The sequence below is a fragment of the Hyaloscypha bicolor genome, assembly GCF_002865645.1.
Source record: "Hyaloscypha bicolor E unplaced genomic scaffold K444scaffold_86, whole genome shotgun sequence".
NCBI lineage: Eukaryota > Fungi > Ascomycota > Leotiomycetes > Helotiales > Hyaloscyphaceae > Hyaloscypha > Hyaloscypha bicolor.
In genome coordinates this window covers 780,518-796,163 of record NW_020194588.1, presented here as the reverse complement: position 1 = coordinate 796,163, position 15,646 = coordinate 780,518, and the positions used below count along the sequence as shown (strand labels likewise).

Here is a 15,646-nt window from a genome sequence, read left to right as displayed (position 1 = left end):
AAGTGTGTCTTGCACGTGACGGAGCCCAATCCTGTCAGGCCACACAACTACGCCCTGCAATTAATTTCATTGCTCACCGACGGGTCGACACATTGTTACCGTGTACGCCCCGTCTCGCCATGCAATTTAAGCGCATCTACACAGCAGCCCTGCTGCGTGCCTCCAGCATGAGAGAGGCGCCAGGGTAAATCCGAAAGACAGGCAGCAGCTGTCCGTTCAGTTGGGCAGATGCAGATGCAGATTGGGTTTGGGGCAGGGCAAGCCAGCCAGCGGCTGCCAACCGAGACACAGCACAGAATTGGGCTGCGGCTGGGTGTGGGCTGCCAGCTGTGACCAGGCTGGGATTGCATTGGCAAAAGGAAAGTGCGAGAAGGAGCATCCATTCATTCTGATCGGGGCCTTTCTTTTTCTGCTCCTGGTGCTCCATCTCTATCTCATGCGATCCGTCGTCGAGCAGATCCTTCGCCTGCGAGAGAAAGTATATCTGAGATCCCACTTTTGGCTTTAGGGCTTCAGGCTTCTCTGGCTGGACCCACTGGCGCGTCTCCCGCTGCAGACCCTAGAAAAACACGCGACGACCTCAAAATTTCATTTTCAGCTGATCGTTCTCCCCATCCGGCGCCTGGAGCTGTGATGGCACAACTGCCCCCGATGGCCATCATGGATTTCGTCCAGCGCTTCCAAGCTCTGCAGCTGCAGCGAGACACCGGCAATGAGTTAATAAAGGTAGGTCCAGGCTGCCGTGCTCCAGCTGCTGAGGACGTTGTCGTGACTTCTCTAGGATCTTTTGATTTACTGCGAGGGCATGGAAACCGGTCTGCGGCTTGAAAATGCGAGACTTGCAAAAGAGCTAGAAGATGCGCAATTAGATCTCGACGATGCCCGGCGCTCGAGACGGGATTTGCAGCAGCAGTTGAATTTGGCCCAGCAGCGAGTTGGCCAGTTCAGTGTCGATTGCGATTCCATGAGGGTACGAGCAGGCTTTGAGAGTGATGCCTGCATGCTGATCTTTGCAGAATCGCAATCCGTACATTATGGTCTTGATTGACGGGGATGGTATGATCGTGAGTATCTGCAGCCTCGCATCGAATGATGTCTGACTCGTCCAGTTCAATGAAGACCTCATACACCAGGGAATCGAAGGGGGAAAGCAGGCAGCCAACGCTCTTCGAAACTCCGTCCTCGAACACTGCAGCGAACTTACAGACGAAATCGAAATTATGGCTAAAGTTTGTGCAAATATAACAGGCCTCTCGAAGGCTATGCGACGGGATGGATCTCTCGGCAACCCAGATGATTTGAGGGATTTTACATTAGGTTTTACACAAGGAAAAGCTTCGTTCGACTTCATCGATGTTGGACACGGAAAGGAGCGGGCAGATTCGAAGATCAAAGGTATACATTGTCTGAAGGCTAGCAGATCAAGGCTGATGCTTCCCAGAATGCATGCGCTGGCACCTTCGAAACCACAACTGCAAACAGATTCTTCTAGGTATCTCCCACGACGCCGGTTACGCCCCCTTCCTCGATGAAGTAGTCAGTCAAGACGACCGCTGCCGAATTACAATTATCGAAGGGCCTCCCACCGTCCGCGAGCTCGTCAGTACCGGCCTACAAGTCTTAAATTTCAACAACATATTCCGCGCAGAAAAGCTCGTCGATCGTTTAATTCCATCTCCCACGCCACCATCGACCTGGGCAGGAGTGACCTCCATAGCTATTCCCTCAGCTCCAGTGGCCGTCCCACCAGTTCCAGTGAAAACCAACGGTACAACCAAAAAACTAACACCAATTACCCCCATTGCAAAGCCAGCCTGGGTCCCCAATCCCCGCGGTCTCGATCCCCCAATCACCGTCAACGCAACAGTCCTCGATAAAATCAAACGCCGAACCACAAACAACAAACTCTGCAATAACCATTACCTCCGCGGGCCATGCGCCAAGGGCGATGAATGCTGTTTCGAGCACCAATACAAGGCCACCGACGAAGATTTGAAAGCTATTGCATATCTGACAAGACTCAACCCATGTCTGAATGGTCAGGACTGTGAACTGGAATTTTGTATTTACGGGCACCATTGTCCGTCTGTTAGTATGGGAACTAGTGGCAAGGACCCGGTGTGCAATGCTTTTGGATGTAGGTTTGGGAAGGAGGATCACCCACCTGGTACTGTTATCAAGCACCCGAGGAAGGAGAGGTGGGAGAAGGACTATGAGCGCTACTAGTGCCGTGTCTCGCCAGAAATACCTCACGCCGGTGCTGGTCTTGGATAGGATAGTCTTGGATCTTGCTGCGAATTGGCGGGAGTGGAGGACAAGGAAAAGTTACAAATTTGTTATTATTTTTTGGATATTTTATTTTGATTGCTCTTCCAAGTCGAAGTTGCAAGACCACTCACTTGGATGGAGGGTCGTAATTTTAGTTGTTTTTGTTGAAGGGCGGGCCTCTCTTTGCTGTTATAATATTATTGTTATAAGATACAGTGAAGGCAACTCAATTTGTTTTTGGAATGGGAGGATGCTGATAGAGCATATTGAAATGAAGTTCGAGCCACAATGGCTCTTCTCACCTTTTACTTGTTCACCTTGTTCACATCGTGTAATGGATTGTACTGACCTGACCCACATCTGAACTCCTTAAAAGCTGAGTGGAAGAGCAAGGGCTCTTTCTTCCCTTCAACTTAAACAACCTTGTGGGCGTCTTTTTGTTTCGTTTGCCCCTTGCTCCGAGCACATGTTCGCTTTTCTTCTGTACGCTACCCACTTGCCCACACGGTCGTCACGTTACCACTTCCAGCGAGGTCTCGCCCTCTGTGTGGTTTGGGGGTGTTGACAATAACTTGAAGTCTCGACAACAACATTCATCACCTCATTTCCTCGCCTCAGTTTCTCCACCCTTACTTTGATTCCACTTCTTCACTCCCCTCAACGCAAACAGATCTGGAGTAGGCGTGGCTGGGCACAGACATACCAGAAGAAATCCCAATCGACCCCGCCTCCCCCGGCGAGCTTCGTTGATTCAGTCTACAGAGACGTATTGTTGCTTATGTTCTGAGCTATTTATATTTCTTGAGCAGGGGAGCAATGGCCCACGACTGAGAATTTTACCTTCGAAGTACACACTACTTTTGAGCTACATTGACGAAGTGAGGAGGTGCGATGTTCATGGGCCGTTGCCGTGTGGCGTAAACTGACTCCTTTCTGCCGCTTTTCAAAGTAGGAGTGGGGTATTCCTGTTGCTTCCTTACTTGGTATTGCTACCATATCCATTTGCGGTTGCTGTTCTCAACGTACATGTTGCGAGTTTATAGAGGGGTATATAACGTATCATATGGCTGACTTTGATACTGTTCCCCGGTCAAGAAAACACATTCTTCTCACGTCACACGTGGTTGGGGAGTCGATCTTCTCGTAGAAATGAGGAGAGAAAGGTCTCTAGACGATATCCACCATAGCCTAAATTTGTCTTAAGTACGAGTCCTCATATACTTTAAATTCACATATGCCTTCGATTTTCGAGTACGGCGGTTTTTGCTGTCATAAAACCCTTTGCTCACCATGCAAGCACGTGCAGAGCCACCGTCCCAGAACAGCGGAACGGTGTACCAATTAGGAAGGTTAAAAGACACTTTTTTGTATGCATTTGCTGGCTGCACCGGGCTGAATTTGTAATCGCGAATGTCTTCTTGCTGAAATTACATCTTAAGGCCATATTATCTCGAACGGGCGTTCACTTACAGAATTTTCATCGAGCTTTTTCTCTTGCCTTCAAGCCATATCTGGCCTGCGATTGACGATAACTGCCTGCTTCTCATCTCTTGTGGCAGGGACTCAGCAAGGTCGAGAACTCCTAAATGGTCCCATAAATTGTGTCTTTAAAATGGGGTATGGTATAGAAACCTGTCCTTCTGCTTACAGGTAAGCACCCTGATTTTACAGATTTTGAAGGGAGATTAATGACAAATGTTAGTTATTGCTACAACATCGTTTGATTCGATTATATTGGTTGGAGTGCAGCAGGCACTGTGTTGACTCCCAGGGAAGATGAAAACTCCTTTTGTTTCGCTTCAATTGGGCGCGGCGTAATATAATATATTACATTCATTCGCTGTCACTTTTACCAGCATGGCCGTCTGACCGTCCTGGTATTGGAGCAGACTATGGTAGTACATCCACTTGGTGTGAATTTGCTCCTAATTGCAAATCCCACTACAATTGGCTCTTGATCGCAGGGTTAAAGAGACTTGGAGACGTTACTTTATCCGAACCTCCCCCCCCCCCCCCCCCCAAACTTTTGAGCCTCAGCAACCACATATACATGAATATTCTAAATACTTCTCGACCATATTTCTGACTGTATCTATCTTGCCACACTAATAACGCTTACTATAATACTATTCAATTCACATCTCGGGCCATTTCTTTTCGCTTACAGTGTTATTAAACGCCCCTCATTAGCGTGGGAAGACTTCGAATAGCCGAGCTGCCCACTCAACTTCCCTGTTGTCGTCTTGGACGGCGCGGCGTTTTAATGTGGTCAAGAGCGCTGTCCTGGGCGTAATATTTTAGTCAAAAATAAATTCCACGGAATCGGAAAGGTATCTAACGTAATACAGATGTTAGTTAATCGAATCAACTGTTTTTGGTATATGGTTTTGCCTTAATTACGCTTTTGTCGGCAGTTTTAACCTCTGCGGTGCACGAAGTGTGAGGATGTCTGTTCCGCAGTGTCCGTGTCTTGTCAGCGCAGTCAGAACCCTAAAACGCCCCTGGCTTCCAATTCCCTGGCCCGTAAAGATCCAATGGCTATAAGTTAAAGTCAACCCCAAGTCGCACAACAGATTGTTCCCCCTCGACATCTTTTCGAAGACGTATAGCCAAGGCGGTACCTCAACAAATGGCGAGTTTCCGAGTTATAATTGTTGGAGGGGGTATTGGTGGGCTCACATTGGCGAATTGTCTCCAACATGCGAACATAGATTTTGTCCTTTTGGAATCACGGAGGAGATCGGTCTAAATTTAGTTGGCGGTACAGGGGTAAGTAATTCTTTCTTGAGCACGTCACTTTTTTACAATATTACGGGCCTACCTCTTCTGCCACGCAGCCGCGAAGTATTGTTTCTACGCCCCCATCCCGTCCCGTCCTAACCAGGCCAGACTGACGCCTAGATCACCTAGATTGAGCCTCCTGCAGCCCAGATTCTCGGGACTTCGCCGACAAAGTTCGCCCTCTTCCGAGATGTCACTGGAAAGTACTTATATGAAACCTATCTCTACGCGTTGTGTGAAGCAAGGTTTGGCTCCCACATTCTCCATTTCAGTTTGCTTTAGACTTCCTAATTGATGCCTTCACCCTTCTTCGTTCCACAGACGCCCGGCAGTTCTGAAAACACTGTACAAGTATATCCACGACAAGGACAAGGTTCTTGCCAATAAACGAGTTCGCAATAATGAGTATGAAGAATTGAAGCCAGTTGTCACTTGCGAGCATGGCTCGAAGTACTCCGGAGACATTGTTGTTGGCTGTGACGGAGTCCACAGTGTGGTTCGCAAGAATATGTGGCGTATCAAAGACTGGCAAGAGCCAGGAAAGATTCCGAGCAGCGACAAGGACTGTTAGTCTTCTATATCCGAGTCGCTTCTTATTACTGACTGGAATATTCAAACAGTTTTAACGGCCAAATGGAGGGGCCTGTATGGTATCTCAGGGCCAGTTAAAGGCCTCGAGACGGGTAATGTCCAAATCGTCGCAGGTCGAGACGCGGCTTGCTATTGGTTTGTTCTCAAAAACGGCACTGTTATATGGTCTTTGATCGAGAAATTGGACAAGAAATACCATTTACCAAATATTCCCCGATACGCCGACGAAGATAAAAAGGTCTTCGCCGAAAGCAAACTCGACAAGATCCTTGTGTCGGATAAGGAAGAAATTAAATTTGGTGATTTGTGGAAGAATTTGGAGCTCGCTGTCCTGGTTCCTCTCGAAGAGGGAGTCCTCAGGGGGTGGACATATGGACAAATTGTATGCGTGGGGGACAGCGTGCACAAAGTATGACCCTTCGAATCTCGGTCTCGAGTACTCACACTGACAGCAAACAGGTCACTCCAGAATCAGGACTCGGAACCACCCTCGTAACCGAAAGTGTAGCATCTCTGGCCAACCATCTCAAACGTCTCGTGGACAACAGTTCAGGGAAGATTCCCAACCCAACCGATATCGAAGCTTGCTTGAAGAGCTTCGAAGCTCATCGACGCCCACCCAACGCTCTCGGGGCAGACAGATCCGAAAGACTGTCTGCCCCATACGATCATCGGATAGTTCGATTCTGCCGCTCCGCACTACTCGCTATCTTAATTAGTATGGTAAGCCCCGTAATCTCAAGATAAGCCCACATGTATTAACTTTCCCGTAATCTACTTTACGAATACTATACTAATATAAAAATGTATATCGCAATTAACATAAAACTAGATTATACGCTAAGAAACAGGAAATATATTATCTACTATTCTCCTTATTTAGCCTTCACCCCATTTTATATATGGTTCGTTTATAGGAAATCAATATAGGAAACTGACATTAGAAATCGACGTAAAGAGAGAGGTAAAGAATAGTCGAGCGCCTATAATTAGCATATAATTAGTACTTGAATCGAAACGAGGTTATACTTACTTACCTTTACGGGCTCCTGATTAGAAGATCCATTAATTAAGAAGTCTCCGATATCTTCGGTTTCCTCCTCTACTTTTGCTCCTTCGCCTTCTCTATCTCTGCCTTATAACGCTCCTGCGATTTAGCCTTTAATATAAGCTTTTTTGCACGAACTGGTCGACTTAGTAGGAGTATTTCTAATCGAGGAGGTTCGGAAGGCATTCCAAGTTCTAGAGCTTATATAGCCATGATTTAAGAGATAAATTCGTTATAGGATAGTAAGGAAGAGGAGAACGACCGAGCTAATTAGTTAGTATTAATATTACCCTTATAGGCAGAGTAAAAATCGTTATCGGAAACAAATAAGCTAACGTCCGGATACTATGTTTCAGGGACGTAATTAGGATCGTAATTCGAGGCAAAAGAGGTATCTATATCTAAAGTAGGCGGACTTGGTAATCTCTTGCGATTCCTAAGTGCCTCCCAAGCTAGTATTACCTTTAATGGTAGTAGTATTTATTATAAGGGTATTAAAGTTAAGCTTTTGGTAATAGTAGGATTAATTATTATATTATTAAAGTTGTTCCTATTATCTTTCTCTTCTCTATCTTTCTTATATTATAGGCGCTTCAAATACTCCGATATTAATTCCTGCTATATATTTAACCGCTCTGTAATATCTTTGTCTATTAGTAATTTAGCTATCTCTTATAGCTCCTTCTCTCTTTCCTCCTTCCGGCGTTATCGAGCTTTATTAGCCTCTTCCATAAAAGCAAGCTCCGTACTAGTAAGTGCTCTTTTGCGGCCCGGTATAAATATTAGTTTCGGGGAAATTAAGGTATCTGGAAGACGAGCTAGTATAGCTTCTTTTGATTTGAATAAAGTATCTTGTTATATGGCAAGCCTCTCGTTTAACTTCTTAAATACAAGAGCAAAATACTTAGTATCTTTAGGTAAAAGAGTCTTATGCTTCTCAGCTATAGAAACTGCCATATTAAATATTATTTCCCCCCTATAGCCCCTAAATTAATTGCCGGTATATTTGTCTTCTGGAGCTTTAATTATACTATTAAGGTTAGGATTATTAAGTTGCATTTCCCATAATTTATAGAGAACTTCGGAGCCATTATAGAGCTAGCGGGAATCAAAGAGAATTAAAGATAAGGGTTATTCGAGAGATATAAAGTATGCCATCTAATATTTGTACGGAATACCGAATTATAAAGGTAATTAGTAGTTCTCCTGGTACCCACGTTTAGTATTAAAGAGATAATTACGCTACTCTTTCTCTAGTAAATCGAGAAGTAATTTAGCTTATACGAACTCTACTATAGCCTTCTCCAGGGCAAAATACGTAATTTTAAAGAGGTATAGCTTAAAGAACTTACGATTAACTAGTCGTAGTATAGAGAGACGCTTCTTATTAATCTTATCGTTATAGTCTTATAGGAGTGCCTTAGCTCGCTCGCAAATAATCTTAATTATATGACTAATAGGCTAGTTCTTGCTTAATCTAATAGAAATAATATTATAAGCCTTCTTTACTCGTACTAAAGCATGGCAGCCAAGATTTGGATAATAAGAGATATAACTATAATAAAAGAAGGGCTTTTTAGGTTAATAATAATCGAGTAAATATAATTATTTAGAGGGTTTAAGAACTGCCAAAATCATAGTACGTAACGAATTTAGCTTATTAATAGAATCGGCCTTTACTTATTTCCAGATTAAATCTATGATTTTATTACGAACCATATCCTTATATCCTCTTTAAATTAGCTTTTTCTTAATAGTAATAACGGTATGCCATTCGCAATATTATAGAATCATTTTTATATTATAAATAGTTATAGAAAGCTCGAGTTAGCCGAGGTAATTAATATTACTGGTACTAGAATCTTTAATAAGAGCAGGAAATAAAGGCTCTAAAAATAACTCTATAAATAAATTATCTAATTCATTATTAAAAGCTTCCTTCTCCTTCTCCTTCTATAAAGCTCTACGAGCTTTAATAGCTTGTAATACGGCAGATTTAGCTATTATGGCAATAAAGCCCGTAGCAAAATCACTATACCAGATAGCAGGTCTAAGGTAATTATAAAAGAAGTAGATTATCCATATCTACTCGCAAAAGCGAAAGAATCAAGCTAGCTTATTAATATAAAAGAGGTATATATAGGTAAATATTAAACCGGTATTATTAATTCCAACTATATTACTAAGAAGCATTCTCTTATTATTCGTATTAAAGGTTATATCTAATTAACTAATACGCCAAGAGATAAAGCAACGGCCTTAATAAATTTGCTCTATATTTATCCAAGTAATAGCCTAAATAATTCGATCCTGCTTTGAGCTATCGGGGCCGTAAATATATAAATTATTAATAATTATATAGAAGCCTTTATCTTAAAAAATAGTAAAAATTAAACGAGCTTACTCCTAATTAGTGAGATTAGTAATTTGCTCTTTATAATAGAGATTATAAAACGTCTTTATATTAAGCTTTAAGCCCTGCTTTTATAAGATCTCTTTTAATACCGTATACCTAATTATGCCTCTATAAGCTATCGTAATTCAAATAGCCTCAAGATAACCAGGATAACGAGATATATATAAAGCTAGCTAGAATAGATCTAGAGTAGGTAAATAGGTATGAATTATATATTATGAGGTTCCAAATACCTAATTATCCCTCTTTCTTTTCTATTTACTCATATAAAAGCTCATTTTATAACCCTACTAATATATATTTATCCAGAGCCATTGGCATTTATCTTCCCCAAGCTTCCTAAAATTACGAGTCTTTTCGGAGTAATAGATATAAAGAAATCGAGCCCGAATATTAGTTAATAACGAGATAATGAACGCATACCCTTGGGTAAAGGCCTAGTCCTAGAGATATGCAAAGGCGGAATTTGGATCGGAGATAATAGAACTAGCTTCAGGGGCGATTTAATAGGCTTCGGGAATAGCCTCAATTATAGTTTCAATCTTACGACGAAGTCCGGCATTAATTATATTAGTATTATTAGTGGTAAAGCGTTACTGGGAAGAGGAAAATATGGAGAATTAGTATGCAATAATACTAGTAATAGTCCAGCCCAATTAATAATAATAAGTGGGAGCAGACAGCTTGTAATTACGACGATCCTCCCGATATCGCTGGCTTGTCCTTACCGCCAGATGCAGATATACTCCTGAAATAGGAGCCTACGGAGTCAGGTTGCATATGGGGCTAATGTGCTTTGATAACACCATGGATTCTATACTTGATTAAGCAATAGCTAGGTGGATAAGGTTACAGTGCGCGGGGTAAGCTTACGCCTCCCTACACCGCCTTATATTACGTTAATATTACGGGGCAGACAGTCTTTGAAATCTGTCTGCCCCGAGAGCGTTGGGACGCCCACGGGCTAGCTTAATTACCAAATACGGGTCTCGAAACGTGAGGTTCTTTACCCTGGCAACTCGTACGACAAGAATAATATTCAAGTATCTTGCCCCAATTGTTGGTGGGGAATCAGCGCAAAGTGAAAAATACATTGCTGCCGAGAGGATAGAATTTCTGCCCATCCCGCCACGATCTCTCACAAGAACAATGGCATTCAATCCAACTCAAGGGTATGGTAAAAAAGAATTTCGGAAGCCGAGGGCAGTGCTTGCTTTACCTCTTCTTCTGCTCGCTGCGAACGCATGGCGAACCAAGGAGGAGCCCACACTCGTCTCGCAAATACTGAACTTACCGATGTATCCGATTTTAATGATGGAAGGAAGTCGACGGGCGTACCTTCTAAACCCCATTCTATGGTAAGCCTTTCCCTGAAGATAATACCAAGAAGTCTAACCTGGTCGCAATAGGCCTCTGCTGTTCAGCACCATGTCCTACTTCCTTGAGGTTACCACCGTAACCAGCCTTTGGTTCTTTCTCCACTACTCATGGTCGCCTATCGAACTATTTGGTGCTCTCGATCAACGTCTCCTTCAAATTAACTATGCCAAAACACTTCTTCCAACGATTATTTTGGGAGCCATAATCCCAGCGCTCACAGTCACCGCTTACCCAGAAGCCGAATTATCTAAGAATTTACAGGTTATTTGGCCTGTATTGCCCATTTTCCTTGTCATCTTGCATCGCTTGTTTGCCAGCTTGGTACAAGATAGCACGCCATTTGATCGTTTCTACCGTGTGAAAGCAGATCTCCCTTCGATTAGACGTGCCGTCATTCCCGCTGCCTTCGTCACGATGATATTGTTTCAATACCTCAGGTTTACCGGCACGGGCCCAATAGCTTCGCCACTACAGGATATCCCAAGAGCGTTGGGAGGTATTCTTGGATCCGAGCTTGGGAGTTTTATTTGGATGGTGCTTCTGTTCAAAGATCTTAAAAACGCAAGGATGATCGAGACAAGCTGGTTTATCTTACTTGCTGGCTACGTTGCATCAGTAATCGTCATTGGATCTGGTGCGACACTTCTGGCGGCATGGCTGTGGAGGGAGGAAACTTTGGCTACGAAGAGGCATTGGGCGGCGGTGACGAAAGCAGAGTAGGGGGTGGTGATGGGTGTCAACATGTGGTCTTTGCACCTGGACTTCATTTTACCATTCTTGTCCATCTTGTCAATCTGTTAGGTACAGTATGCTTGATCCTGATTCAAGATATAATAGAACTAGATCGCTTTGCTCACGATAGATTGCGGGGCTTGACATTCTCGCTAGATCATTAGAAGGTTCAATCACTTCAAAATTTCGACTCGTCCATGTGGACAATGTTTCACAACCTAAATGGATAATTTGTGGTGCTCGCCAAGCTCGGGATCGGCGCCCCAAATATAGCTCCAGCTAGAGTTGGGGGTGGGTAGCTCACCAACCTGCCCATGAATCTCTATCACGTGATCACGAGTCACGCCATCAAGATTATAATTCATATCCGGTACACTAAAACTCAGATCTAATTATTTAAAAGTTCTTCATCGCTTTGTCTTCCAAATTGTTTGATTCGTGGGACTTGAGGGGCTGACCTTTGACGTGGTTCTTCCGTCACGGTAGGTCATCTTTGCCAGATATTTTTGAGAGTAGGAAATGTTGATGCATCCCGAAATAGCATCTATAATGGGATACATCGAGGAGCGCTTCATGCACAGCTCGAAGTCTGAAAGTTTAGAAGCTGAGAATGAGATTGGGATGGAGACAGGCACCTGCGGGCAACCCCGCACTTTCCGCCCCCAACTCGGCTTCTGTGGTTGTGGGGCTATACACACCGCCGCAGTGGATGCTTCAGGCCTCGGAGGACAAAACTTTACAGTGCAATTCGGGCACATCACTGGAATGTACAGCAGCTTATTGGGACTATACACACTATGCACATGAAAACAGACCATTCAGCGTATTTAATTCCTCCTACGCCTATAGCTCCATTTTATTCCGTGCTGTGTAAACATAAAATATTCCCCATTTAACATTCTTATCTACCTCGCCGTCCCAATCGATTTACCTACCTCTGGAACTACGTCAAATGTTAGCGAGTATACTTCAGGTCAAGGGGGGGGACTCACGATTCTGTGAATCTTGTACCACATCGCACCCACAAACTTAAAAGCAGACAACCCAGCAACGCTCCACAAAACAACCAGCAAGTAAGTCTTAACCTTCGCACTCGTCGCCTCCTGCCCTGACGGATTAAGTTCCAGCCTATTCAAACCCCCGGCATTCAACACGATCGCCACCAGCGCTGCATTGCAAAACATCCACACTAGCACAACATACGTTCTGAAAGCCTTCCTGTACCCTTCATCAGCATCCTTTGCATCTGTGGTCTTGGGCTCTTCAACTGCTTCGGAAGCGAATTTCTGCAGCGCCGTGTCGTAGAGTTCGTCGAGGTCGCCGTCGTCAAAGTTTGGTTCTTGGTCGGATTTGCCTTCCGAGTTCACGGTTGCGGTTTTCAGGGCTGGGGCTTTGTCGTCGCCTTTCGTACCCCAGGTTACGTCGTGGGTGTTGCAGAAGGCGTAGACGTTGATGACGTTTGTGTATGTTGGGGATAGAAGGAGGTATTGGAGTGACTGAGGTAGTGTTGATTAGCCTAAATATAGGAAGGATGGCAGGGAAATTTACTGATGACACGATATGCCAGGGATCCAGAAACACAATCGAAATAAAGATCCAGAGAACGTAGGTTGAGAGCAACGATACTATGAGAGTGAAGAATATCTGGTTCGTAAACAGTTTTCCGAATGTGAACACTCCATCCTCCGCTTCTGCCTCAACAGACTTGATGGTGATGAACACAGAAGCGAAGAGGAGATATCTGAAAATCGTTAGAATTTACCAGATAAAGGGGCATCAGAGACACAAACATCATTATCACTCCCCAAGAGTAGACCATCGTCATGTAGAATTTCCTCGAACCATCAGGTGTATTCCCCAGTGAAAGGACAAAACATGCGACCAGAGACCCCAGGTAGACCCATTCAATGATGACTGAGAGAATTTCACCAGTCTTACCAAGGAGCGTCGGCCCACCTAGCGCAGTCGTGAGGATCTGAAAGACGAGGAAGAAGTTTCCAACAGCAAACCAAGCGAAGATCATGCTAATAAGTTGATACAGAAACTCAACCATGAACATGCACTTCCTCAGGAAACTGTGAGAGCTGCGAAAAATCTGATAGAAATGAACAAGGGCATATACAGCCGCGAAAAAGGAGCCATTGAGCCATCGTCTTCGCTGTTTGATCAGCTCCGGCATTTCTTCAGGAACATCTGTTTCTCCCTGAGCCGAGCAGACGTACGTGAGGACCCATCGAGACTTGCGTTTAGCCACGAGCTCGAAACACAGAATTCGATCCTCAGCCAGATACATATTCTTGGTAAAGATATCCGCATCCAGATGATGTTTCTCGCCATCGAAGTACTTCTCCAAGGGACCTTTGCCCTTAGCATCGTTCTGCAGAGCAACGAACCGGTATGCAGAGAATGCACCCGGAAGCACGGAAATGAAACCAAATGCTGACTCCATGGGTTTATCGAGGATGTTACTCATTTTGTACTCGAAGTTCTGAGCTGCAATCAGTGGATTAAGCAGTTTCTCGACACCTCTGCCTTTTCCCAGCATGGCTTTGATTTCACCGCAAGCTCCACCACAATTCGGATTAAGTTCGAAAGCTTTCCAGAGTTCGTAGATCGACCTGTCGCCGGGCCGTGTTCCAGCATCGAGAAGGACACAGATATTCGGTTGGAGCGCCCCTCCAAAAGCTTGAAGCGCCCATCTGTGGGAATTGATCTTTTTCTGATTCTTTTCCTTCAGGCAGAAGATCATCTGGACAGGACAACCAATACCAGGCTTTGTTTCCACGACGCCTTTGCGGAGATCGATACCGACCTTGGTGGTGTATTCGTACAAGTGAGCTGTGACAGGCTTTTTGTTGACTTCTTCGACCATTACACCATGCTGGTACACACCAAGCGCGGTCATCACTGCCCTCGTTCTCGCATCGAGTTTGGCACGGCCATCGTTTACAACGCAAACCACGATCTTCTTCCACCCATTCTCATCCCACAAGCCCTTGTGCTTACCTTTCAGCGAGCACATGTATTCGATGTTCTTGAATACTCCTGCCATAGTCCTGGCGAACAGGACATCGTCTTCGTTATACATTGTCACCACAATGAACAACTCGGTCCGTCTTCGCTGTTGGAAAAGCTGTGGCCGAAGCGTAAAGCGTTCCGCTGTAAATTCTTCTGGATCGCATGTCACTGCAGTATATCGCATATGCGTGAATTCATCTCGTCCTGGGGGCTGCGCATGAGGAATGTTCTTCAACAGCTTTGGCGGCACGGGGCAGTCGTAAACTAGATGCCCAAAGTTGGCTTTATTCAAATGGTTTGATTCTTCCTCAATTGACTGCCCTAGATGCAGCGGACGAGGTCCTGGTGGAGACAATGGTCCCGTTGATACAGGTCTGGCGAGGTTCTCCACGCTTGCGCTGTAGAGGTGCTGGTTGGAGATCGGCCTTGCTAGCAAGGGAATATCTTGAGGTGAAGATTGGTAATTCTCGTGGTATCCACCCTGGGATTGGGCTTCTGCATCAAAATCGTCGTCGGGTCCGGGGCCATCATATGTGTGATAGCTCGGGGCATATTCGCTGTAGGTTGGGTGCGAGCTTAATGGACTTGCGCTACTGTATTGGTGGGCGCTGTATGGACGCGGAGGGTAATGATCTTGCGGTTCTGGAATCTATTTCGAAATTAGCGCAAGAAAATGTATTTCTGTGATATGGGAAGAAATAACTTACAGGAACAGGGCGCGGAGGGTAATGATCTTGCGGGTCATGAATCTAGTGAAATCTTAGTCAAAGCCTTGTGTGTATTGCAAGGTAAGTACGTACAGGAGGAACATCCGGTATTGGGATGTGGCGTGATTGACGAGAACCGTTGTGGTCAAACCTAGGATCAAAATCCATTTCTACACACAGCTGCCCGATTTCTAGAATCAAATGTAGCAGAAAATGCAAGTGAATGTACAAAAATGAGAAGACAAGAAGGATGATCAGAAAAAAAATCAGAATCAGGAGACTGAAGGAGGGGAATGTCTCATTTACCTTCTTCCAAAAGTAATTACACCCCTGCGCCTTCCTCCGTCGATGTGCAGCGGCTGAGAAACATAGTCCCAGTCCAGTGGCTTACTTCATGGGTTTTCGCTGGAGGTGGCTGAGGCTGAGTTGGTGATTGTCAAGCCACCGAATTAAATGGCGCGAAAAAGGGCCTCACAAGGCTTTCCGATACCAAAAAAGGTGATGCATGTCTCACTGGCATCGGAAGTTTAGTGAAGACAATAGCGTCAAAAGCTGTAGCTCGAAAGGTGGGGTTCGCGAAGTGAGACAATTTGACCACTAATTGTCTGAGGACCGGCGCACCATCTTGCCAGCCGAGCTGTATTTTCAAAATTTCAAGACACGTTACAACCTGAGAATTGGCGGATGTTTGATAATGCTGCCGGC

At 44.7% G+C, this 15,646-nt stretch overlaps 4 protein-coding genes across 4 annotated transcripts; 2 read left to right on the top strand and 2 right to left on the bottom strand.

Annotated features, from left to right (window-relative positions):
* Nucleotides 1–97: 97 nt before the first annotated feature.
* K444DRAFT_613397 (uncharacterized protein) lies at nt 98–857 on the bottom strand. The gene has a single exon (XM_024880343.1). The coding sequence runs from the start codon at nt 425–427 to the stop codon at nt 137–139; it is 291 nt and encodes a 96-aa protein (XP_024736336.1). The 5' UTR covers nt 428–857; the 3' UTR covers nt 98–136.
* K444DRAFT_530212 (C-x8-C-x5-C-x3-H type zinc finger protein-like protein) lies at nt 652–2,226 on the top strand (the record flags this gene model as incomplete). The annotated part of the gene is made up of 5 exons (XM_024874883.1): nt 652–726; nt 782–970; nt 1,017–1,064; nt 1,110–1,395; nt 1,442–2,226. 5 exons carry the CDS (start codon nt 652–654, stop codon nt 2,224–2,226), a joined length of 1,383 nt encoding a protein of 460 aa, XP_024736335.1.
* Nucleotides 2,227–4,882: 2,656 nt separating this feature from the next.
* On the top strand, nt 4,883–11,204 carry K444DRAFT_530109 (FAD/NAD(P)-binding domain-containing protein; the record flags this gene model as incomplete). Its single annotated transcript, XM_024874876.1, has 7 exons — nt 4,883–5,011; nt 5,179–5,282; nt 5,371–5,615; nt 5,670–6,049; nt 6,100–6,293; nt 10,106–10,462; nt 10,514–11,204. Coding segments are annotated over 7 exons (2,100 nt in total), but the record flags the coding sequence as incomplete, so codon positions are not given.
* Nucleotides 11,205–11,965: 761 nt separating this feature from the next.
* K444DRAFT_663844 (glycosyltransferase family 2 protein) lies at nt 11,966–15,177 on the bottom strand. The gene is made up of 6 exons (XM_024886889.1): nt 15,035–15,177; nt 14,942–14,983; nt 13,007–14,883; nt 12,765–12,957; nt 12,209–12,712; nt 11,966–12,159 (listed from the first exon to the last, which is right to left on the bottom strand). Exons 1-6 carry the CDS (start codon nt 15,107–15,109, stop codon nt 12,148–12,150), a joined length of 2,703 nt encoding a protein of 900 aa, XP_024736333.1. The 5' UTR covers nt 15,110–15,177; the 3' UTR covers nt 11,966–12,147.
* Between the last annotated feature and the right edge of the window lie 469 nt (nt 15,178–15,646).